We start from the raw sequence: 24,123 nt of genomic DNA on the forward strand, positions 1-24,123 counted from the left end.
GCTGTAGTAGTTGTCTCCTGCGCAGGCTGTGATAAACTCTTAGCGAGGATCAAATATTTCAGAAATAATTAAATTTCCAATTAATATGTTTATACGGGACGCCACTCGCTTTTTATTAGCAGAACACGAGAAACTGCTAATTGTATTGTACTGTATGGAACTGGGGACCTAGAAACGACGGAGAGGCTTCGTCCCCGCCGTAGCCCGCAGTGGTACACAACCCCACAACAGGTCTACAGCGGTCCACTCACCCCACCGGCAGACTTTCTGGACGCTACTTTTCTGGGCGTCGAGTCGAATGACTTAAGTTTTCTTCAAATTGTCCCTACGATTGATTTAGTTGCCTTCGTCATGTGGTTCGAGCTGCTTTAGAGTTGGACCATTGATCGCAACATAAAACGCAAACGACTGTGTCAATCGTCGAAATATTATACAAAAAACTGGAATCACTAGTCCAGCTGGGTACTTTATCCTCTACCAGTCACGATCGGGAAAGAGAATCCATAGTGCAAGTTTAATTTAATGCTAACATTTTATTGGTCAGGTTAAGTGTTAATTGTCTTTTTTTCCATCGGATGTGTGTTGTTCGTTATATGAAATTTTAATGGTGTTGGTGTAAGTAGGTTTATTGTGTCTGATAGTTTCCCTTTTGTGCTTTCAGGTGACATCACTCAGAAGGGCTATGAAAAGAAGCGGACGCGACTGCTGGCTCCCTATGTCCCCAAACAGTCTCAGGGTGAGTTTCCTAACATATAAAACTGGAATAACACTAATTATCGCCTTATTGTATGAATGGTGTGTCCCTTGTTTCCGTGTCTCGCTGAAATTGACTTCCATTTTATATTGCCCGTTGAAACGTTTCGTACAATGATACATTAAACCTGCCTTGTGATGTGCTAGGAGATGATTTTCTTGTACATACTATCAGTATTCACGATAGTATACTTAATAGTTATGATCAATATTTGCTGTTCATGGTGATACAAAAAGGACACTACAGCCAGAAAATTCCTAGTGAATTTTAACAATTACTGTTCTCGTCTACTCTAGTATGGTAGCTGATGGGCGTAGCTGAAATGATAAAATCAAACCACATCGATCGGGGTTGATTGCTTTCTGGCCGCTGACAACCTTTGCTAGCAGACCATACTGTTTTAGAGCAACTGTTTCGACGAAACAGAAATAGCTAATGATGACTGAAATGCTGTGTGTAATTGAGTTCGAAATCATATTCTTTACTGACATGTCAGGCATATTAAACTCCGCCTCATCTGCAAGTTAGAGTTGATAAATAGCGGAAAGTATTTTATCACAGCTCAGTATACTTGGATTTTTCGCGTATAGTAAATGTTCTCAAATCCAACACACACTTCTGGTAGAACAATTGTTGCGAGTGACACATAATATGTTGGAGATATCTAGAAATCTATCGCTGGGAGACTGACTTTTCTGCTGCTTCTGTTGTGCTCTCTATTCCGAAGACTGGTTTGAGGCAACTCTCCATGTTACTCTATCCTCTTCGTTTCTGCTTAACTACCGTAGCCTACATGCGTTTGAACTTGCTTGCTGTATTCAAGCCTGGTCTCCCTCTACAATTTTTACTCGCCCACCCCTATCTCCCCCCCTCCCCCCACCCCCCTCTCTCTCTCCCTCCCTCTCTCTCTCTCTCTCTCTCTCTCTCTCTCTCTCTCTCTCTCTCTCTCACACACACACACACACACACACACACACACACACACACACACAGCACGATCCCTGCTTTTATTACAGTTATGCTATTCGTCAATTCGATCCAGGGCCTCTTCATTTGTTATTCGATGTCACCAACTAATATTCAGCATTTTTATATAGCACCACATGTCAAAATCTTCTATTCTCTTCTTGTCTGAATTACCTTTCGCCCACGATTCACTTCTTTACAAGACAAATACCTTCGTTAAAGACTTCCTGATACACAAATTTATATTCGACGTTAGCCGGCCGGTGTGGCCGTGCGGTTCTAAGCGCGTCAGTTTGGAACCGCGTGACCGCTACGGTCGCAGGTTCGAATCCTGCCTCGGGCATGGATGTGTGTGATGTCCTTAGGTTAGTTAGGTTTAAGTAGTTCTAAGTTCTAGGGGACTGATGACCTCAGTAGTTAAGTCCCATAGTGCTCAGAGCCATTTGAACCATTTATATTCGACGTTAACGAATTTTCCTTCTTCAGATACGTTTTTCTGGCCACTGTCATTCTACATTTTACTTCCTCTCTTTTTCGGCCATCATAATTTATTTTACAGCCCAAATAACAAAACTCACCTACTTCTTTCAATGTCCCGTTTCCTAACCTGTTTCCTTCAGCATCGCCCAATTCGACTACATTCTGTTACTGTGGTTTTAATTCTGTAGATGTTTGTCTTACGTCTTTTCAAGATTATATCTATTCCGCCCCAGTCCTCTTCCAAGTGTCTTGCCATCTCTGTCAGAATAACCATGCAATCAGCAAAGCACAAAATTTCTATTTCTTCTCCCTGAATTCCTATCCAAAGTTCTCCTTGGTTTCATTTGTTACTTGCTCAATGTACAGATTGGGTAACAGTGAGGATGGGCTATCTCACTCCTTTCTCAACTTCTGCTTCCCTTTCATGTCCTTTGGTCCTTATAATTGCACTAAGTTTACTGAACAAGTTGCAAATAACTTTGGATTTGATGCCAGCTACGTTCAAAATTTTGAAAAGTGTTGTTCAGTCCACATTTATAAATATACAAATACTCCTAACGTATGTTTACTTTCCGTCAAACTGTCTTCTAAGATAAGTCGTAGGGTCAGCATTGCGTAACGTGTTCCATCATTTCTCTGGAACCCAGAATGATCTTACTCAATGACGACCTCCGCCAGTTCTTCCATTTTTCTGTAAATAATTGGTGTAATTGTTCTGCAGCCATCACTTAATCAACTGAGGGTTTGATATTATTCACATCTGTCAGCACTTGTCTTCTTTGTAATTATTATTTCGTTCTTCATTCCCTTCCATCACATATCCTGCACACCAAGTGGACTAACTTTGTGATGGATGGCTCTCACAAGGGTCCACGTAATTCTGAGGGAATGTCCTCTACTCTAGGGACCCTGTTTCCGCTTTGCTCTTTCAGTGCTCTGTCAAATTCTTCTTGCAATATCGTGTCTACCATCTCATCTTCGCCTGTTTCCTCTCCTGCTTCTTTATTATGATTATCGAGTTTCTTCTTCTTACATAGACCCTCTGTATATTCCTATCCCTTCCATCTTTCCTTTCTTTGATTAGTACTGGCTTGCCGTCTGAGCTCTTCATCTTGATACAGTTGTTTCTCTTTTCTCCAAAGGTTTCTTGAACTTTCGTCAGAATAAATCCAATACCTCTGTAATTATCCATGGGTTTCTAGTTGGCCTTGTCTCTTTACCTATGTGATCCTCCTATGCCTTCCCTATTTCATCTCACGAATCTGCCCATTCGCCTTGTATTGTATTCCTTTCCTGTTGCCCACTTTGTTTAATGCTCCCTCTGAAAATCTCAACAACCTTTGGTTCCTTCAATTTATTCAGATTCCACGCTCTTAATTACCCATCTTTATGTAATTTCGTTAGTATTAGTCTGCTGTTTATTACCAGTACATTATGACCTGAGTCCAACTCTGCCTCAGTAAATGTCATACGGTTTAAAACCTTGTTGTTTAATATCTGTCTTACCATTATATAATCAGTCTGAAACTTTGCAGTGTCTCGATGTCTATTTCACGTATAAAATCTTCTTTCAATCCTCATAAACAAAGTTTTAGCCATGATTAAATTATTCTACTAGGAGGGTCCCACTTTCATTCCTTTTCCACAATCCATGTTCTCCTACTATTTTTCCTTTTCCTGCTACCGAATTCCAATACGCATTGCAATTACATTTTCCTTTCCATTAACTGTCTGAATAACTGCCTCTATTTCATCAAACATTCTTTCCATCTCTTCATTATCTGCGAAACTAGTTGGCGTATTAGGCTTATACTACTGTCGTCAACGATTTTCTGTCTGTCATGGCTACGATAGTGTGTCTCTATGCTGTTCATAGTAGTTAACCCGCATTCCTATTTTCTTATTCATTATTAGGTCTACTTGTGCATTATCCCCACCTAATTTTGTGTTGACAACCCTGCACTGGTCTGGGCAGAAGTGCTATTCTTCCAGCCACCGGTCTTCACTAATTCCCATTACATCTAATTTCAAACTACCCATTTTCCTTTTTAAATTCTCTCACCTGCCCACACAATTAAGGGATCTAAAATTTCACGTTCGGACCTCTAGAGTGCCAGTCTTGTTTTTCCGCATGAATACATCCTCCTGAGTAGACCCCGCCTGGAGGTTCGAATGCAGGCGTACTTTACCTTTAGAGTCTTTTACCCGTGAGGATGTCGTCATCATTAAGCCGTACGGTAGAGCTGGACGCCCTCGGCGAGGAAAAAAAAAAAATCATAGCTGTAGTTTGCCCTTGTTTTCAGTCATTCGAAGTACCAGCACAACAAAGCCATGTCGGTAAATGATAGATGCCAGATCAGTCATTCATTCAGCTTGTTGCCCTTGAAACTATCGAAAGACGGCTGCCCGTCTTGAGGAACAACGGATTAGCCTGGCCTTTCCACAGTTGCACCTACAGTAAGGGGCACGGCTGTCTGTGTAGCTGAGGCTGGCAAGCCACCACCCTTTTTGGTGGCTATGGTTCATGTGTGTTAAGTTGCATACATTAGCGCAATTTTTGGTAAAGGAAAGTGGGAGAAAATTGTATTGCAATCATGCATTACGTTAATTATTTTCTAGAGCTGTAGACTGTAAATGAGAAGCTTATGTGCTTGAACTGGCTTATATTTAACAAAGGACACGAAGAAAGAGAAATAATCTGCCCCTAGCGAATTATATTTGTTAAGTGTGGATGGAAACAATCGGCCCTTCGCGAATTATACTTGTTAAATGTTGATGGTTTTTTTCTGGACTTCTCTGTTGTGATGACTGCTTCGCCATCAGTACAGTTTTCCCGCAGAACACACAGTCACGTCCTGTGCCCACTTCGCGGCCTTTCTACAACTCTCTAGTTTTTTTAATGTCGTGCGCTATAGTGATCAGCCGCACCTATGCAGTTCCCAACCCAAGCACTATCATTGTAGGCTGTACAGGACACGGAAGATTCTAATTTAGTCAAATGTACCGACTAATGCAGAGCAGTGTTTTGGGTTACTCAGATGGAACTCGTGGTTTTCATACTGGAGAAGGCTACGAATTTATCACCACAGTGTCGAAATTTGCCAGTGCCAGAGAGTTTAACGCCCTTGTTTCACCTGATCGTTCATGAAACACTCGCTAGGTAGTTACTTACGTTACCGTGTTCCAGTGCTTTCTAGCGACACACTTACAAACTTATCCCGCCTTTATTATTGTAGGTAGAATTACCGATACCAGAAACAAAAAAGTGTCGTAAACACTATTAAACATTAATATTAAACTTCGATTAAGACACACCAGAGCGTAATAGAGAGATAACAGAGACAGAGATACGAGACTGAAGGGTCAGCCACTGTATACATTCCCTTTTCTTTGTGAACGGCAGTGCGCGAAAATAATGTGAAAATCGGTACGATTCGCAAACGCTTAACTAGTTGTGCCTTCGTTTATCATTTAACTGTCCAGAAAGAACTTTCGGTACTTTGTTCTTAATACTGATAACATTATGCAAAGCAAGCGTCGAAATTCTAGGCACTAGAAGCGACTTACATGCCCGTGGACGTTAAGAAACAAGAAATAAAATCAGAAGGTAAATATAAAATTTGACAGTTTGAAAGTGGATCACGCGATGTGTTGTAGAACGAAGTTCTATTAAAAAAGTTTGCATGACCTTATTATATGGTTCAATTTTTAAATTCGATTGTTTCAGATTAGGCTTTACCGTGACTGTTATTGATATCAGTAATTACTAGTTTACTGATACCTGACAAAGTTTATCCCTACTATGTGTTCCAGACGTTGAAAATTCCAGCACCAGGTGGCTTCATGTGAATTACATAATAGGACACGTACGCGTTGTGTGCATAACTTTCGGTGTAGCCTGTGGCACTGTCTAGTAGCAGAAGACAGACAAAAACGAAAGGCTATTTTAATACATGGCTCGAAGTTTTGTGAGGTCTTTGATCGTGAAGATGGACAGAAATATAAATTTAAAAATACCGCTATTGGTTACAGGCGCCTTTGCTGTTGTGTTTCGTAACACTTCAACTTCCTAAAAGCTGAAATAAGCAAAGATGGCAGGTAGAACCACTGGAAGTATTTGCAGGCTTTATTCACACCGTCAGTGCGAAAGTTCCTAGTCTGGGTTAATGAAAAACGGAGGAGTGTAAATGCTTCAGACGTTCCTAGTACATCACCGAACACAACGTTCAAGCACCATGTGAAACTGTCGGGAAAGTCCTCCTCTGGAACACGGTTAAATTCACGCGTCAAATCGGCGTCCATGTCTTGTGTACTCCACGTAAATTCCGCACCCTTTCGTTTTATGTAGGTTCTTCGTGATAATACCTAGTCTCTATACCCGTGATGATTTTTCCGAAAAGAAATGGTTCGTGTTTTGTATTTCAGTTAAGTACCGACAGGCGTCCACGCGCCCATGTTTCTGGTCGGAAGTCAAGGCGTGCGGGACAGACATTGCGGACACTGTCCTCTCCTTCAAAACGTTGATGTAGAGACGTTCAGGTCGTTGCTACATTTCGTTTTGTGACACAACGACGTTGATACACTATGGTCTAAGATCCACTACTCGACAAAGCCTGCTCATAATTGACTGGTCGAATTCGCATCTATTCTTTACAATTGTTAGTTCAACCTGTCACCACAGTTACTTCGCGGCAGTGCCTTGTACTGTAATAAAGTCTCTGAACTTTTTGGACGCATGGTGTGTGTTTCTGCCCATATTTGCAGTCAAAAACTACAACAGTTCGAGCCATTTACGAAAAAAGTATTTTTTTATCCTCCTCCTGCTAGTAGAGAGTGCCACACGCTTAGCAAAGTCATACACATACATATCGTATTAATTCACTTCAATCCACCCGATACTGGAGGTGTAAACCTCTGATGCACGTAGTGTAAATAAAATAAACTGTAGCTGTAACATTAAACTTGTCGTTTCCATTGGCATGATTCTACGTAAGTTTCCACCTCTCACCTATTCCTGAAAAGATGGAACGTTGAATTTCACTGCGTCGACTTCTCCAATCTCTCTGGGCCTTACCATTTTCATGCGTCGGCTGTTTCGTTTCCTTAAACGTGGGCAGGTAGCTAAATTCTACTTGCGTGAAGCGCCGCCCCGGCTGTCCTGACGAGCATCTGCTGGCAGAACGCTTTGTCTCTCTAGTTGGTCTGTCGCTGCTGCAGCCTGCTACTTCCGTGTCGAATCCGTGCTTCTCGGGCAGTCGCCTCTCAGCAGATTTGTAACTAGGTCTGAGATCGTTCGCCACCTTCGTAAAAGTCTGACGCGAGCGCAGCTGTTCCACTTTCGCTACCAAACACAACAGGCTAACAATACGCCGCACTCGCGGCAGAAACAAACACATCGGCCGCTATATCCTGCTGGATACTTGCGCAACAGCGATCGAAGTTCCGTCGCACACTGAACTTAGTTCTTACGCGGCACGTGAAACAAACGTCTGCGTCTGCTGACTGATTAGACGCTGTAGATGTGTATCGATACTAAACCACATGACCAGAAGTCTCTCGCCACATATTTCGGCTAAACCACATGACCAGAAGTCTATCGCCACATATTTCGGCTAATTATAAACACGCTAGCCGTCCAAACGACAGCCGAAGGTTGCATTTGTTTCTGTGGTGGTTAATTTTCGAGATTTTCGGCTACGGCTGGCACACGAGTGTCATTGTAATTAAGTGTAGGTGATAACATAAAGCAGTTGGAGAATAAAAAATTTAGGGATGTTGTTGGGGTGGAGAGAAAAATGTCTTTTATAAAAGTGGAGCACAAACTAAACGAGATTTTGTATGTGCATATTGATTTTTTTATGGCAACTGAATATGCGGTTTTGAAACCCCAGAATCGATAATGTAATACGATAACTTAAAAAAAGACAGCAGAGTGAAGATCAAGAATAGGAATATCTGTTCGTCCTGTTTAATGCACACAGCGCTAGCTTGCGCGATGGGACTGAGACAGACCCTAATGGAATTTGCGCGGCGGATTAACGACCGTTGTTTCGAATCTGTGGCCAGCCTGGGTGATTTTGAGGCGATTTTTCACTCTCGTTTGGACAGGAATGGGGCTGTTCCTTAATCTCTGTCTCAGAAAAACAAGATACACGTAGTTACGATGCGACAGCAAGCAGAGCAAAGTTTATACAGGGTGTCCAGAAAAGGACTCCCTGATTTCAAAATTAAATATCTCGAAAACAAAAATCGATATAGGAATGCAGTAAACGGTATGTTTATTGTGAAAGCTGTAAGAAGTTTATACAGCAGTTTGAAATAATAGTTACAAAAGTTGCAAACAGATGGCGCTGTAATCGCCATACGTAATGCCTAGTATAAATAGTGACGAAGCCCAGAGCGATCAGTTCCACTATTGAAACGTGAAAGGAGGTCAGCGTACCGAAGGAAGAGATTAAAACCATGTACTCCATTGAACAACCCGTTTTTCTGGTGCTAGAGTACCACAGGTTAGAAGAGAGTCCTACGGGAACAAGGCGAAGTTTTTAAGCACGATTTAATGTTCCAAAAGGACCCGATGCGAAAACCATTCGTACGCTCTTCGCAAAATTTCAACGAACAGGCAGCGTAACTGATGATCTAGTGGGGCATGTTGGCCGCAAGCAAACCGCAGTTACGCCTGAAAATATCGCCACAGTTTCTGGAATTATTCAGCGAAATCCAATGTTATCCGTCCGTAGAATTGCATCTGAGACTGGTTTGAAGCGTTCCAGCACGCAGAAAATACTGAGAAAGAGCCTACACATGTTTCCATTCAAAATTCAAACGCACCAGGCCATACCAGTACGAGCTGTGCAACAAAGGGTTGCCTTTGCTAATCAGATGATCACAATGATTGGCATTTTGACATTGGCTGCATCTGGTTTACAGATGAAGCACACTTCCACCTGAATGGATACGTGAATAAGCAGAACTGGCGATTTTGGGGTTCCGAAAAGCCATATTGGTGTGAAGCGAAACCCCTGTACTCTCGTAAAGTTACTGTGTGGGCTGCAGTATGCAGCAGAGGCATTATTGGCCCTTTTTTCATTCGAGAAACGGTCACTGGTGCACGTTACGTTGCAATTTTGGAACAGCTTGTCGCCACACAGCAAGCGTTAGAGGATCGACCAGGTACTGAATGGTTTATGCAAGATGGAGCCCGACCACATCGGACCGAACAAGTGTTTCGCTTTCTTGAGGAATACTTCGGGAATCGAGTCATTGCTTTGGAATATCCCAAATTTACTGGTGCAGGCATGGATTGGCCTCCATATTCGCCGGATTTGACTCCCTGTTACTTTTTTTGTGGGGCACAGTGAAAGACACGGTCCACCCGAAGCATCCCGCCACACTGGACGAGCTTGAATCGGCGACCTCTGTGGCATGTGAATCCATTTCGGTTGAGACACTACGAAATGTGATGGCGAATTTCATTCTTCGTTTGCGCCACCTCTGTAGTGCCAATGGTGAACATTTTGAAAACATTATGATGTGATTGTTTGCAAAGATTGTTTCCATACGATTATTTCACTTATGTACGCTGATACGAGCTGTACAGCGTACAGCGCCATCTATTAGCAGCTTTTGTAACTATTATTTCAAACTGCTGTATAAACTTCTTACAGCTTTCACAATAAACATACCGTTTACTGCATTCCTCTATCTTTCTTTGTTTTCGAGATATTTAATTTTGAAATCAGGGAGCCCTTTTCTGGACACCCTGTATGTTTCGTACACAGATGGGGCTTCCGCCCACTTAGTTGGATAAAAATTAATGTGCCAGTTCATGAAAACAGTGGACGGGATAAACATTAGGAAATACAAACAAAATGCAAGTGGAAATATCGATCCGCAAAAATGGAGCGAACAATACTAAACGTATCTCTCTCTCTCTCTCTCTCTCTCACACACACACACACACACACACACACACACACACACACACACACACACAGAGAGAGATATCACATTATTTTTCCGCTGCGTTTGTTACTATTAAGTATCATGAAGTGCAACGACATAGAGGAGATATAGAAAGTCAGTGCAGCACAGAGAATGGGCAGAGCGGTGAACGGCCTGTAAGCATCCTGGGGAAAGGAGCAGAAGCAGCTGCCGTAGGTGTTCGACCGCGGAATGCCGTCTGGGGCGATGTCCTTGCCACAACAAGCGGGGCAGCGTGCCTTTACGGGCAACACCAGGATGCCGGGCAGCCTGCCGCCTCTCCGCCGACCACTGGGTCGCGCAGGGGCGAACTTCTGGAGGTTATTCCTGACAGGAGGAACAGAAACGTTTATAACGACGTAAGGGTACCTCTGCAAATGGATAGTGACTCTGCTACGAGGAAATCTGTACTGGTACGTTACATTACGCGTTACGTGGTATTAATTTCTTCCACGTTACAAAAGATATTGCAAGTGTCTTCCATGGGATGCAACGCGAGAGTTCACACGTCGTTTCACGCATTGCCTCACGTTTTAGAATGTTCCATGTTGTAGTTGAATAGCTTCACGGGTTTCACTGGTACGCTGTTCAAGGGTCTTCATATCAGCAACTGCTTCAGCGACATAAAAGTTTCCAGATGCCGCCACGAATAAAAGTCGAAGGATGTAAGTCCGGTGATGAAAGTGGCTAATCACAAGGGCCTCCTCGTCCCACCGATGTCTTTGAGTAGATGATCACGATGATGATGATGGTGATGGTGTGTTGGCGAACAGTAATGCAGAAGTGGGCTGGTGCTCCAGCCGCAGTATTTGTCATCATCGTAAAGGAACACTTTCCAGTAAAATTCAGTTTGCGCAGAAATTCCACACACGCGTACAGTTTTATGATGCCATCCCTACCAAAGGACGCTTCATCGTTGTAGAGTCTTCACAACAGAAACACCGTAGTGATGAAGGACTGTTGAAACAACCAACGAAAAAACATTTCTCGTGGAGAAAAGTCCTCTGCTTTGTTCTGTAATCCGTGCACATGTTGCATGTGATAGGAATAGTATCAGCTTTCATGTAGAGTATAAAACACCGTCCTGTGACTTACTCCATAGTGACGGACCAAGCGCTTGGAGCTTTGACTGTGGTTTATCTCAATACCGTGGAGAACCTGTTGTTAAGGAGCTGATGTACGAATATTCCATGGCTGGCGAGGTTGTTCATCTGAAGGATCCATGCTGAAACAAACGCCGAAAATTGGATGCAGCGGTATTGTGATTTGGATGGTGCCGTCTGCCTACGGCAAATGGCTTGGTAAATCCCTGCAACCACTTCAAGCTTTCCATGTGCTTGACCGCCGACGAAAACGTGTCGTCTTGCCCCTGAAACGAATAACGGAACATTCTGCTTCGACTTAACTGAAATCGCACCACCTACAGCACAAAGAATATTGTTCTTCATCATGCCATCTACGTTGGCAAGAATGTGTTAATGTAATAATAATAATAATAATAATAATACATTAATTCCATATGCTGTTTAATGTAATGTACCAGTACTAACCGCTTTAGTGCAGACCCGAACCACATGTTGATACTAACGTTTTGTCTCTTTTGTCGTCAGGAATTACCTGAAGTTTTTCTTTTAATATCAATATATAGTAATTTTTTTCGTATAGTGAAAAGAGAAAGTGGTGGAACGGTAGTGAAGTAAAGTTGTCGTAAATCATCTGTTATTTAACTTGTAAAGTACGACAGAGAGATGTAGTTTAACAAGAGAATAAGGAAAGATGCCTAAGAAAAAGTTTTACACTACTGATGCGCCCGCCATTGATGGCCAACACACAACGGCTAGGATAGTCTACTGCACTGCCGAACACCAGCTATGATGATCTGCCATTTGAACACCGTCATACCATTGAGGATAGATGCAGATGGCACGTAGCCGAAGAGTACACGCACTGCCAGTATGCGAAGTCCGAAGCTCATCGTCGTTGTCGGTAGTACTATTATCAGAACATCATTCCAGAATGATAGCGTTTTTTTCTGTTTTTAACGAATCAAATAATGTTATGAGCTGAACCCATCAATATTCTGAACTACGTAAACTATACAAAGGTCAATATGGTCAGAAAATTATTAACAAAATGATAGACATGATTTGACATTCCATAAATTTAATTTGAAGCTTTAAACTAACACGTTTGTATTATTTACAATTTCTAAATTAGTGCTTGGATACTTAGTGCATCGGTACGTGCAATGCCAAGAACTTTGTATTGGCGGCAGATTCCTTTAGACAAGCCCGCTTTGCAAGCCGACAATTGCAACTGATAGGATAGAAGGGTGCACATTTTTTGTGATTCGGCGTGAAAGAAAGAGATATCACTGTTGAATCGTGTATCGAAAAGGACCTATTTATACAATTACTGCTTACAGTGATATCTGTGTGTGTGTGTGTGTGTGTGTGTGTGTGTGTTTTGCGCATTGCGTCAGGGATCAGGGATGAGGGGGCGTCTTGATACCTTCTAACTCGCGTCATAATTTCTCCGGGAAAACAAAGTTCGGATTTGTGAAGAACACTATACGCAGAAGGAAACAACACGATTTTTATATATCTTGTTTGCGGCCGAATTTTGTTTTGTGTCGACAAATAACCTTGGATTTAGTGCCTTTGTTGTCCCTCTGAGACACGAAAAAGATTCGTGATTCATGCTGCCGTCTGCTGCGACACTGCACCTATGTTTAATTCCTGTCGTGCAATTGTCGGCGGCAGCGCACGTAACCGTTTCAAGGCTAACCGCGCAATAAACGGACGGTCGCGTCCCGGCGTCTGCTGAATGCTGCATCCCTTTTTGTTTGAAAGAACTACTTCTCAATTCCAGACTTGTTGTCTGTGTTGCCATTATGAGTCTGAAGCGGCGAGGTCGTGGTGCTATTCTCGGCACACATTGCCAGCTTTTTCATTTGGCCTCCGGAACATTTCATAAATCTTGCGTATCGTATTCATTACTTCGCGACGGCACTGAAACCCGACTAACGAGAAACAACGGGACACACCATGTTTCCAAAGTGCGTTGTTTATGTCACGAATGTAAATGATGAATTAGTAACTATGCTTTGTATGTAAAAAAAAAATTAGTGTACCAACTTTCTTTGGAAAGCAGTTGTTACATTTAAGCGTTAAATTATTTTCATGTCCTTATAAATACGTTAATTTTTTATATATTGATTTAGTTAAGAATATTGGTTTGTGTGTACCAACTTTCTTCGGAAAGCAGTTGTTACATTTAAGCGTTAAATTATTTTCATGTACTTATAAATACGTTAATTTTTTATATATTGATTTAGTTAAGAATATTGATTTGTGTGTTGCTATTTCTCTAACATTTTTGTGTGAAGGCCGTTTTCTGCAATGCAATTAAGTGTGTGCTCAATTTTCCTCTCTGGTCCATGGTGCTGCGCTCTTCTTAACTCTCGATCGAACCGCCTAATAAGAACAGTTAACAAATTTAGTTTTTCGTTGCTTTGACTGTTATGTACTGATTCTCATTTTCTCTTAGCAATTGCATCAATACTCACTTTTGTTTAGTTTTAGTTTGTGTGTATGTAATTTGGGAGCGGCTGTTTGAAAAGTTTTTTCTCCGTGTTGTGGCTTATTTAATGTATTAACACTGTTATATTACAGAATTTATTTTGCTGGCAGCAGTGTGCGTTTTATAACACAACTGAACTCTTAGCGTGGTTTATTCTGTTTTGCCCGTACTACCACTAAGTGTAAAGACCCATCATACTGACACGAAAATTTAGCTAACACAGAGCGGGATTCAAGTGGTGCCCTTCAACTGCCCCCCCCCCGAATAGATATTTAATAAACTACAGCGACCGGTTTCCTTCAGCCCACGTCACGGAGATGCATCGTTGTCTCATTGGCAAAATTAATTAATCACTGACGACAACATTTTCGTTTTGTACTTTCTTGCTAAAATAATTTCGCTTCTCTGCTGTGGAGTGTTCCATAGTAGTTGTTCAGGGTGTAAAAATACCTTTGTGTACTGTTGAGCGACAGGTTTAATTGAAACTGTTTAGTTCTAATATTTTATTGTTGTCTTTATCGTCCAACGTTTTTCCTGACGCAACAGCGAGTGTAAAGTGTGCGCCTAATACTTTTTGTGTGTGAATGACGTGATAAGGAAGTGGATACAGTAGTCAGGCCTGCACACACACACTTCACTAATGATAAATATATAATGACTTGGTTTTCCTATCAGACCCAATAGTATTTACTCCTTACTAAGCTCACTGCGAAGTATCGACCCAGCTCATGGTATTAAGTGACCACAACCAATCATTTATAAAGTAGTAAATGGAAGTACACCATAGTCTTAATTTGTAAAAAGTTTGGCGGAAATAAAATAAGACGGTCCAGTTTCCTTGATGACGTGCATTGCAAACAAATTTTAAAACTAAAACCCTACGTTTCTATATGTAGAGTGAAGGGAAAAAAGCCGCACTTTGCTATCGGCTTAAGATTGCTCATCCCAGTTCAAGACAAAAAAGTATCTTGCAAAACCTAGTCCGAGAAACAGGTTTAATTTTTTTTTTGTCATCAGTCTACTGACTGGTTTGATGCGGCCCGCCACGAATTCCTTTCCTGTGCTAACCTCTTCATCTCAGAGTAGCACTTGCAACCTACGTCCTCAATTATTTGCTTGACGTATTCCAATCTCTGTCTTCCTCTACAGTTTTTGCCCTCTACAGCTCCCTCTAGTACCATGGAAGTCATTCCCTCATGTCTTAGCAGATGTCATATCATCCTGTCCCTTCTCCTTTATCAGTGTTTTCGATATATTCCTTTCCTCTCCGATTCTGCGTAGAACCTCCTCATTCCTCACCTTATCAGTCCACCTAATTTTCAACATTCGTCTATACCACCACATCTCAAATGCTTCGATTCTCTTCTGTTCCGGTTTTCCCACAGTCCATGTTTCACTACCATACAATGCTGTACTCCAGACGTACATCCTCAGAAATTTCTTCCTCAAATTAAGGCCGGTATTTGATATTAGTAGACTTCTCTTGGCCAGAAATACCTTTTTTGCCATAGCGAGTCTGCTTTTGATGTCCTCCTTGCTCCGTCCGTCATTGGTTATTTTACTGCCTAGGTAGCAGAATTCCTTAACTTCATTGACTTCGTGACCATCAATCCTGATGTTAAGTTTCTCGCTGTTCTCATTTCTACTACTTCTCATTACCTTCGTCTTTCTCCGATTTACTGTCAAACCATACTGTGTACTCATTAGACTGTTCATTCCATTCAGCAGATCATTTAATTCTTCTTCACTTTCAATCAGGATAGCAATGTCATCAGCGAATCGTATCATTGATGTCCTTTCACCTTATATTTTAATTCCACTCCTGAACCTTTCTTTTATTTCCATCATTGCTTCCTCGATGTACAGATTGAAGAGTAGGAGCGAAAGGCTACAGTCTTGTCTTACACCCTTCTTAATACGAGCACTTCGTTCTTGATCGTCCACTCTTATTATTCCCTCTTGGTTGTTGTACATATTGTATATGACCCGTCTCTCCCTATAGCTTATCCCTACTTTTTTCAGAATCTCGAACAGCTTGCACCATTTTATATTGTCGAACGCTTTTTCCAGGTCGACAAATCCTATCAAAGTGTCTTGATTTTTCTTTAGCCTTGCTTCCATTATTAGCCGTAACGTCAGAATTGCCTCTCTCGTCCCTTTACTTTTCCTAAAGCCAAACTGATCGTCACCTAGCGCATTCTCAATTTTCTTTTCCATTCTTCTGTATATTATTCTTGTAAGCAGCTTCGATGCATGAGCTGTTAAGCTGATTGTGCGATAATTCTCGCACTTGTCAGCTCTTGCCGTCTTCGGAATTGTGTGGATGATGCTTTTCCGAAAGTCAGATGGTATGTCGCCAGACTCATATATTCTACAAACCAACGTGAATAGTCGTTTTGTTGCTACTTCCCCCAATGATTTTAGAAATTCTGATGGAATGTTATCTATCCCTTCTGCCTTATTTGACCGTAAGTCCTCCAAAGCTCTTTTAAATTCCGATTCTAATACTGGATCCCCTATCTCTTCTAAATCGACTCCTGTTTCTTCTTCTATCACATCAGACAAATCTTCACCCTTATAGAGGCTTTCAATGTGTTCTTTCCACCTATCTGCTCTCTCCTCTGCATTTAGCAGTGGAATTAATGTTACCACCGTTGCTTTTAATGTCACCAAAGGTTTTTTTGACTTTCCTGTATGCTGAGTCTGTCCTTCCGACAATCATATCTTTTTCGATGTCTTCACATTTTTCCTGCAGCCATTTCGTCTTATCTTCCCTGCACTTCCTATTTATTTCATTCCTCAGCGACTTGTATTTCTGTATTCCTGATTTTCCCGGAACATGTTTGTACTTCCTCCTTTCATCAATAAACTGAAGTATCTCTTCTGTTACCCATGGTTTCTTCGCAGCTACCTTCTTTGTACCTATGTTTTACTTCCCAACTTCTGTGATGGCCCTTTTTAGAGATGTCCATTCCTCTTCAACTGTACTGCCTACTGCGCTATTCCTTATTGCTGTATCTATAGCGTTAGAGAACTTCAAACGTATCTTGTCATTCCTTACTACTTCCGTATCCCACTTCTTTGCGTATTGATTCTTCCTCACTAATGTCTTGAACTTCAGCCTACTCTTCATCACTACTATAATGTGATCTGAGTCTATATCTGCTCCTGGGTACGCTTTACAATCCAGTATCTGATTTCGGAATCTCTGTCTGACCATGATGTAATCTAATTGAAATCTTCCCGTATCTCCCGGCCTTTTCCAAGTATACCTCCTCTTGTGATTCTTGAACAGGGTATTCGCTATTACTAGCTGAAACTTGTTACAGAACTCAATTAGTCTTTCTCCTCTTTCATTCCTTGTCCCAAGCCCATATTCTCCTGTAACCTTTTCTTCTACTCCTTCCCCTACAACTGCATACCAGTCGCCCATGACTATTAGATTTTCGTCCCCCTTTACATACTGCATTACCCTTTCAATATTCTCATACACTTTCTCTATCTGTTCATCTTCAGCTTGCGACGTCGGCATGTATACCTGAACTATCGTTGTCGGTGTTGGTCTGCTGTCGATTCTGATTAGAACAACCCGGTCACTGAACTGTTCACAGAAACACACCCTCTGCCCTACCTTCCTATTCATAACGAATCCTACACCTGTTATACCATTTTCTGCTGCTGTTGATAATACCCGATACTCATCTGACCAGAAATCCTTGTCTTTCTTCCACTTCACTTCACTGACCCCTACTATATCTAGATTGAACCTTTGCATTTCCCTTTTCAGATTTTCTAGTTTCCCTACCAACTTCAAGCTTCTGACATTCCACGCCCCGACTCGTAGAACGTTATCCTTTCGTTGATTATTCAATCTTTTTCTCATGGTAACCTCCCCCCTGGCAGTCCCCTCCCGGAGATCCGAATGGGGGACTATTCCGGAATCTTTTGCCAATGGAGAGATCATTATGACACTTTTTTAATTACAGGCCACATGTCCTGTGGATACACGTTACGTGTCTTTAATGCAGTGGTTTCCATTGCCTTCTGCATCCTCATACCGTTGATCATTGCTGATTCTTCCGCCTTTAGGGGCAATTTCCCACCCCTAGGACAAGAGAGTGCCCTGAACCTCTATCCGCTCCTCCGCCCTCTTTGACAAGGCCGTTGGCAGAATGAGGCTGACTTCTTATGCCGGTTTAATACAAATGAGATTTAAAGAAGAGGCTCTGGCAATGCTTAAACTGCGTGCAGTTTGGCCAAGAACAGCTAGCATGAACTCTGCGCTGTCCCTGAGCTGCCTCATTACGTCAGTGACACGAAGCAATACCATTGTTTATGGTATGTGAACTGTCTTACAATATGACGGCTACTTCGCTGAGGTTTTTGGTAAACGATATCAAGAATCACGTCCTCTGTTTGTGGAGTACGTCTAGTCGTTGGACGACTTCGGTCCATTACTTGTGGACGAAAATTACCGGTTTCCCGATGGCGTTCTCCAGGCGACGAAAAACCTTATTAATGGCCTTTGAAGATATGCGCTGCTTACGTTCGAGCAGTAGCAGCAGCAGGATTGTCGGATGCACTCGGGACCAAAAGCATATCGAGGTAGTCATCGTTGGTGTAGTCCATTGGGAAGCCCCCCTAAGTGTGCTTGACGGGGCTGGTTATGGTCGTGCACTGTGCTGTTAGTGGACACAGGTATGCGATTTAATAGATGCCACTGTCATGCGATAAACAAGTGCCATGTGACAAAATGATGTCCTGCCTATAAATGACGAGAACTAGAGAACGGACGACAAAAAAAAAAAAAAAGGTCCGTGGTGGGTGTGGGTTTGATGTCCCAGCAGTTTACTCACTGAGCTACGACGGCTGATAAGGTGAGAGACGTTTTCCTGTATATTCCGATGCGCTGCACGAGGTGACAGTGTTCCCAGCTCCTCTTTTTCATACTTTTTCTTTCCTTCAATATACACCCGATCTGATTTTCCTAGGTAAACTTTTGTCTTTAATCTGGATGAAGAATCGCATGCCGACCTCCCAGTGCGGCATTTTTTCGTCACCCTTTACAAGTGAAGAGTGGGTTTTAGTGAAAGAAACAAAAAAATGTTTCGTGCAGTAGAAATGGAATATTTTAGAAGAAGAGAGAGGAGAAGAAAAACAGGAATAAGCCAAAAATAAGAAATAACAAAACACATAGAAGACAGTAACATTAGATAACTCGTTCAGATAGGTTCGACACTACTCAGATTTCAAAAAAAAAAAAATAAATAAATAAATAAAAATAGCGGACATAATTATCATGTAAGGAAAACATGGAAAGAGGAACGCCGTCAGTCAGACATAAGGCTACTAAACTTACCAAGCGACGGAAGAAGCAGCGTAATAAATACAATTAATACCCTATTACTATCGTCATAACGACGTTACAGCTGCGCCGTAATACGTCGTCCTAAATTTCTAGGCGCAGCGATTATCCTCTTCCAGGAATGCGTTTTGAGTGTTTTTATGAACAACATCTTTGCCATTTCTTTTCACAATTCTTGTGACATTAACTGAATCTACCGTATTTCGACGACGAAAAACGACAATAATAATATAAATTAGAAACAGTTGTGAGGAAATAAGAGAAAGAATTGAAGTACAGGGCTTTATAAAACAGTCACACTAGAAAGGAAAAGTAAAGGACTAGATATTCGCTGATGACACCGGATTACAGATAATGCAGAAACTACAGAAAAGCAAACTGAGGTCCTGACAGAGAAGGCTGACAATATCAGACTACAGATCTCCTTCGAGAGAACAGAATACGTGTCAACCCAAAAAGCTACTTTACGACGAGACATGGTGATACGAAGAGAGCTTGGGGAGATGATACAAACAAATGAGATAGAGAAACCAAAAGTTTACTCGAGCATTCTGGAAGACTGGAAAGATCTACAATAAATCACGCCTAACGCTATACGTAAAAGAAATTCAAACGCTGTTATTAAGCTATAAACCTTATAGACAACAAAACGTTGGTGATGGATCGGAAAGGTGCACCAGAAAACGTGAAGAAACTAGAGAGAAGAATCATCAGAAAAATCCTAGAACTAATAAGATAGGAGGAGGCCACAGATTGCTGGGTAGGCAAGAGACCGAACGGATATCTGGCCGGCCGAAGTGGCCGTGCGGTTAAAGGCGCTGCAGTCTGGAACCGCAAGACTGCTACGGTCGCAGGTTCGAATCCTGCCTCGGGCATGGATGTTTGTGATGTCCTTAGGTTAGTTAGGTTTAACTAGTTCTAAGTTCTAGGGGACTAATGACCTCAGCAGTTGAGTCCCATAGTGCTCAGAGCCATTTGAACCATTTTGAACCGAACGGATATCTAATATAGCACGACTCAAGAAAAAAGGCAACTGAAATTTTAAGGCATATGAAGTGAATGCCAGCACCCCACAAACTAAACGGGGCTTGCAGCATACTAGGTGAACATTAGCAAGGAGGAGAACTGGTCAGAAGGGCAGAGAGAAACTTTTAGGTAAGGACGAAAGTACTGCTCCAATACAAAAGAAGTAACATCGTTGTATTACTTCAAGTAATAGTGAGAAGGATCATAGAAACAATTCGACAAAAAAAATGGGGTCGGGCTACTGGAAATAACTAGTTGTCACCAGAAAAAAGGATTGAATAGTAATGAATGTTTCGAATTGTTCAGCGCAGCACTTTGACAACACACATCTGTGATAATATACTGTGGAAAAGAAATTCTGAGAAAAATATGAAAACGACGAAATGTCTATATTAAAGATAATTAGTCTAGAAGTTTTGTATTAGTGCAGTTTAAATGAGCATATCTCATGGTGATTAATTGAAGATGACTTGCCTACGACATCGCCGCATGTTCTGAACGTGAGATAACGATTTCATAGCTATGATCACTCCAGCGTTGCCTCCGTGGCTATGACAACGCAGTTATAACTGCTGGTTTTCCGCAACGGGTGTGGTGGTTGGCTGGTGCTGTTACAGTATCGTAAAGTAATGCAGGCCACAAGTGATGATGGGCTCGAGGCGAGGCGGGAGCGTCAAGAGAGTCTCTCTCTCTCTCTCTCTCTCTCTCTCTCTCCACGCGCTGGGCGCCACCCCCGCTGCACCCCTCGTCGACCATTGCTAAACGTTGCTTTGTGCGCCAGCCATCCGATAAATATTTATGTGTCGGCCGGTGCTGCGAGAGATGCCAGCTTGGGGGGAAGGGGGGCGGCAACAAACACACACACACACACACACACACACACACCATTCATTTTAGGCAGCATGTGAAATGGCTGCTCAAGAGTCGAGTCGCATGGTCGCCGAGATGCTAGGGCTATAAACCGATACATACGTAATCGCTATGGGGCCTGTACAGTAACGATCAAGGCCTCTGACCTTTGACTGCCTGATGTCGTGGGATAACCAAACGACCGACAGTGAAACAACTGTGCTGTATATACCGTATTACCAGATGTCTAAAGATATCTGTGAATGGAATTAAAAAATAAAGATATCCTCATTCGACTTTGAAACGTTTATAAGACTAGTGGACACTACCAGAGGAGAATTTTTCAAGAATGGGTTGAAGTACTGACGTCACACATCTTCGGATCGCCATCGAAATGATATGCACTTCCCTGTGTAACCTGTGACCGTGATGGTTCTCTACCTTATCGTTGTTTGAATCTGTTGTTGTTGTGGTCTTCAGTCCTGAGACTGGTTTGATGCAGCTCTCCATGCTACTCTATCCTGTGCAAGTTTCTTCATCTCCCAGTACCTACTGCAACCTACATCCTTCTGAATCTGCTTAGTGTATGCATCTCTTGGTCTCCCCCTACGATTTTTACCCTCCACGCTGCCCTCCAATACTAAATTGGTGATCCCTTGATGCCTCAAAATATGTCCTACCAACCGATCCCTTCTTCTGGTCAAGTTGTGCCACAAACTCCTCTTCTCCCCAATCCGATTCAGTACCTCCTCATTAGTTATGTGATCTACCCATCTAATCTTCAGCATTCTTCTGTAGCACCACATTTCGAAAGCTTCTATTCTCTTCTTGTCCAAACTATTTATCGTCCATGTTTCACTTCCATACATGGCTACACTCCATACAAATACTTTCAGAAAAGACTTCCTGACACTTAAATCTATACTCGATGTTAACAAATTTCTCTTCTTCAGAAACGCTTTCCTTGCCATTGCCAGTCTACATTTTATATCCTCTCTACTTCGACCATCATCGGTTATTTTGCTCCCCAAATAGCAAAACTCCTTTACTACTTTAAGTGTCTCATTTCCTAATCTAATACCCTCAACATCGCCCGACTTACTTCGACTACATTCCATTATCCTCGTTTTGCTTTTGTTGATGTTCATCTTTTATCCTCCCTTCAAGACACCATCCATTCCGTTCAACTGCTCTTCCAAGTCCTTTGCTGTCTCTGACAGAATTACAATGTCATCGGCGAACCTCAAAGTTTTTATTTCTTCTCCATGGATTTTAATACCTACTCCGAATTTTTCTTTTGTTTCCTTCACTGCTTGCTCAATATACAGATTGAATAACATCGGGGAGAGGCTACAACCCTGTCTTACTCCCTTCCCAACCACTGCTTCCCTTTCGTGTCCCTCGACTCTTATAACTGCCATCTGGTTTCTGTACAAATTGTAAATAGCCTTTCGCTCCCTGTATTTTACCCCTGCCACCTTTAGAATTTGAAAGAGAGTATTCCAGTCAACATTGTCAAAAGCTTTCTCTAAGTCTACAAATGCTAGAAACGTAGGTTTGCCTTTCCTTAATCTTTCTTCTAAGATAAGTCGTAAGGTCAGTATTGCCTCACGTGTTCCAGTATTTCTACGGAATCCAAACTGATCTTCCCCGAGGTCGGCTTCTACCAGTTTTTCCATTCGTCTGTAAAGAATTCGTGTTAGTATTTTGCAGCTGTGGCTTATTAAACTGATTGTTCGGTAATTCTCACATCTGTCAACACCTGCTTTCTTTGGGATTGGAATTATTATATTCTTCTTGAAGTCTGAGGGTATTTCGCCTGTTTCATACATCTTGCTCACCAGATGGTAGAGTTTTGTCAGGACTGGCTCTCCCAAGGCCGTCAGTAGTTCCAATGGAATGTTGTCTACTCCGGGGGCCTTGTTTCGACTCAGGTCTTTCAGTGCTCTGTCAAACTCTTCACGCAGTATAGTATCTCCCATTTGATCTGCATCTACATCCTCTTCTATTTCCAAAATATTGTCCTCAAGTACATCGCCCTTGTATAGACCCTCTATATACTCCTTCCACCTTTCTGCTTTCCCTTCTTTGCTTAGAACTGGGTTTCCATCTGAGCTCTTGATGTTCATAGAAGTGGTTCTCTTATCTCCAAAGGTCTCTTTAATTTTCCTGTAGGCAGTATCTATCTTACCCCTAGTGAGACAAGCCTCTACATCCTTACATTTGTCCTCTAGCCATCCCTGCTTAGCCATTTTGCACTTCCTGTCAATCTCATTTTTGAGACGTTTGTATTCCTTTTTGCCTGCTTCATTTACTGCATTTTTATATTTTCTCCTTTCATCAATTAAACTCAATATTTCTTCTGTTACCCAAGGATTTCTACTAGCCCTCGTCTTTTTACCTACTTGATCCTGTGCTGCCTTCACTACTTCATCCCTCAAAGCTACCCATTCTTCTTCTACTGTATTTCTTTCCCCCATTCCTGTCAATTGTTCCCTTATGCTCTCCCTGAAACTCTGTACAACCTCTGGTTCTTTCAGTTTATCCAGGTCCCATCTCCTTAAATTCCCACCTTTTTGCAGTTTCTTCAGTTTTAATCTACAGGTCATAACCAATAGATTGTGGTCAGAGTCCACATCTGCCCCTGGAAATGTCTTACAATTTAAAACCTGGTTCCTAAATCTCTGTCTTACCATTATATAATCTATCTGATACCTTTTAGTATCTCCAGGGTTCTTCCATGTATACAACCTTCTATCATGATTCTTAAACCAAGTGTTAGCTATGATTAAGTTGTGCTCTGTGCAAAATTCTACCAGGCGGCTTCCTCTTTCATTTCTTAGCCCCAATCCATATTCACCTACTACGTTTCCTTCTCTCCCTTTTCCTACACTCGAATTCCAGTCACCCATGACTATTAAATTTTCGTCTCCCTTCACTACCTGAATAATTTCTTTTATTTCATCATACATTTCTTCAATTTCTTCGTCATCTGCAGAGCTAGTTGGCATTGAATCTAGATGGTAGTATATGGTCTCTTTCCTCGAGCTGTACGTTTGTTTTCCCCACTGTTTGCCAGGCAATAATGTTTGACATGAATCCGAGACAGATCTTCGGC

At 41.9% G+C, this 24,123-nt stretch overlaps 1 protein-coding gene across 1 annotated transcript in view; it reads left to right on the forward strand.

The window, feature by feature from the left end:
* LOC126196964 (disco-interacting protein 2) overlaps nucleotides 1-24,123 on the forward strand; it is a 667,247-nt gene that overhangs the window by 391,610 nt on the left and 251,514 nt on the right. Inside the window, 1 exon segment of the mRNA XM_049934602.1 lies at nucleotides 662-736. Within this exon segment, the coding sequence (XP_049790559.1) occupies nucleotides 662-736 (75 nt within the window).

Source organism: Schistocerca nitens, chromosome 1, assembly GCF_023898315.1.
Source record: "Schistocerca nitens isolate TAMUIC-IGC-003100 chromosome 1, iqSchNite1.1, whole genome shotgun sequence".
Taxonomy (NCBI): Eukaryota; Metazoa; Arthropoda; class Insecta; order Orthoptera; family Acrididae; genus Schistocerca; species Schistocerca nitens.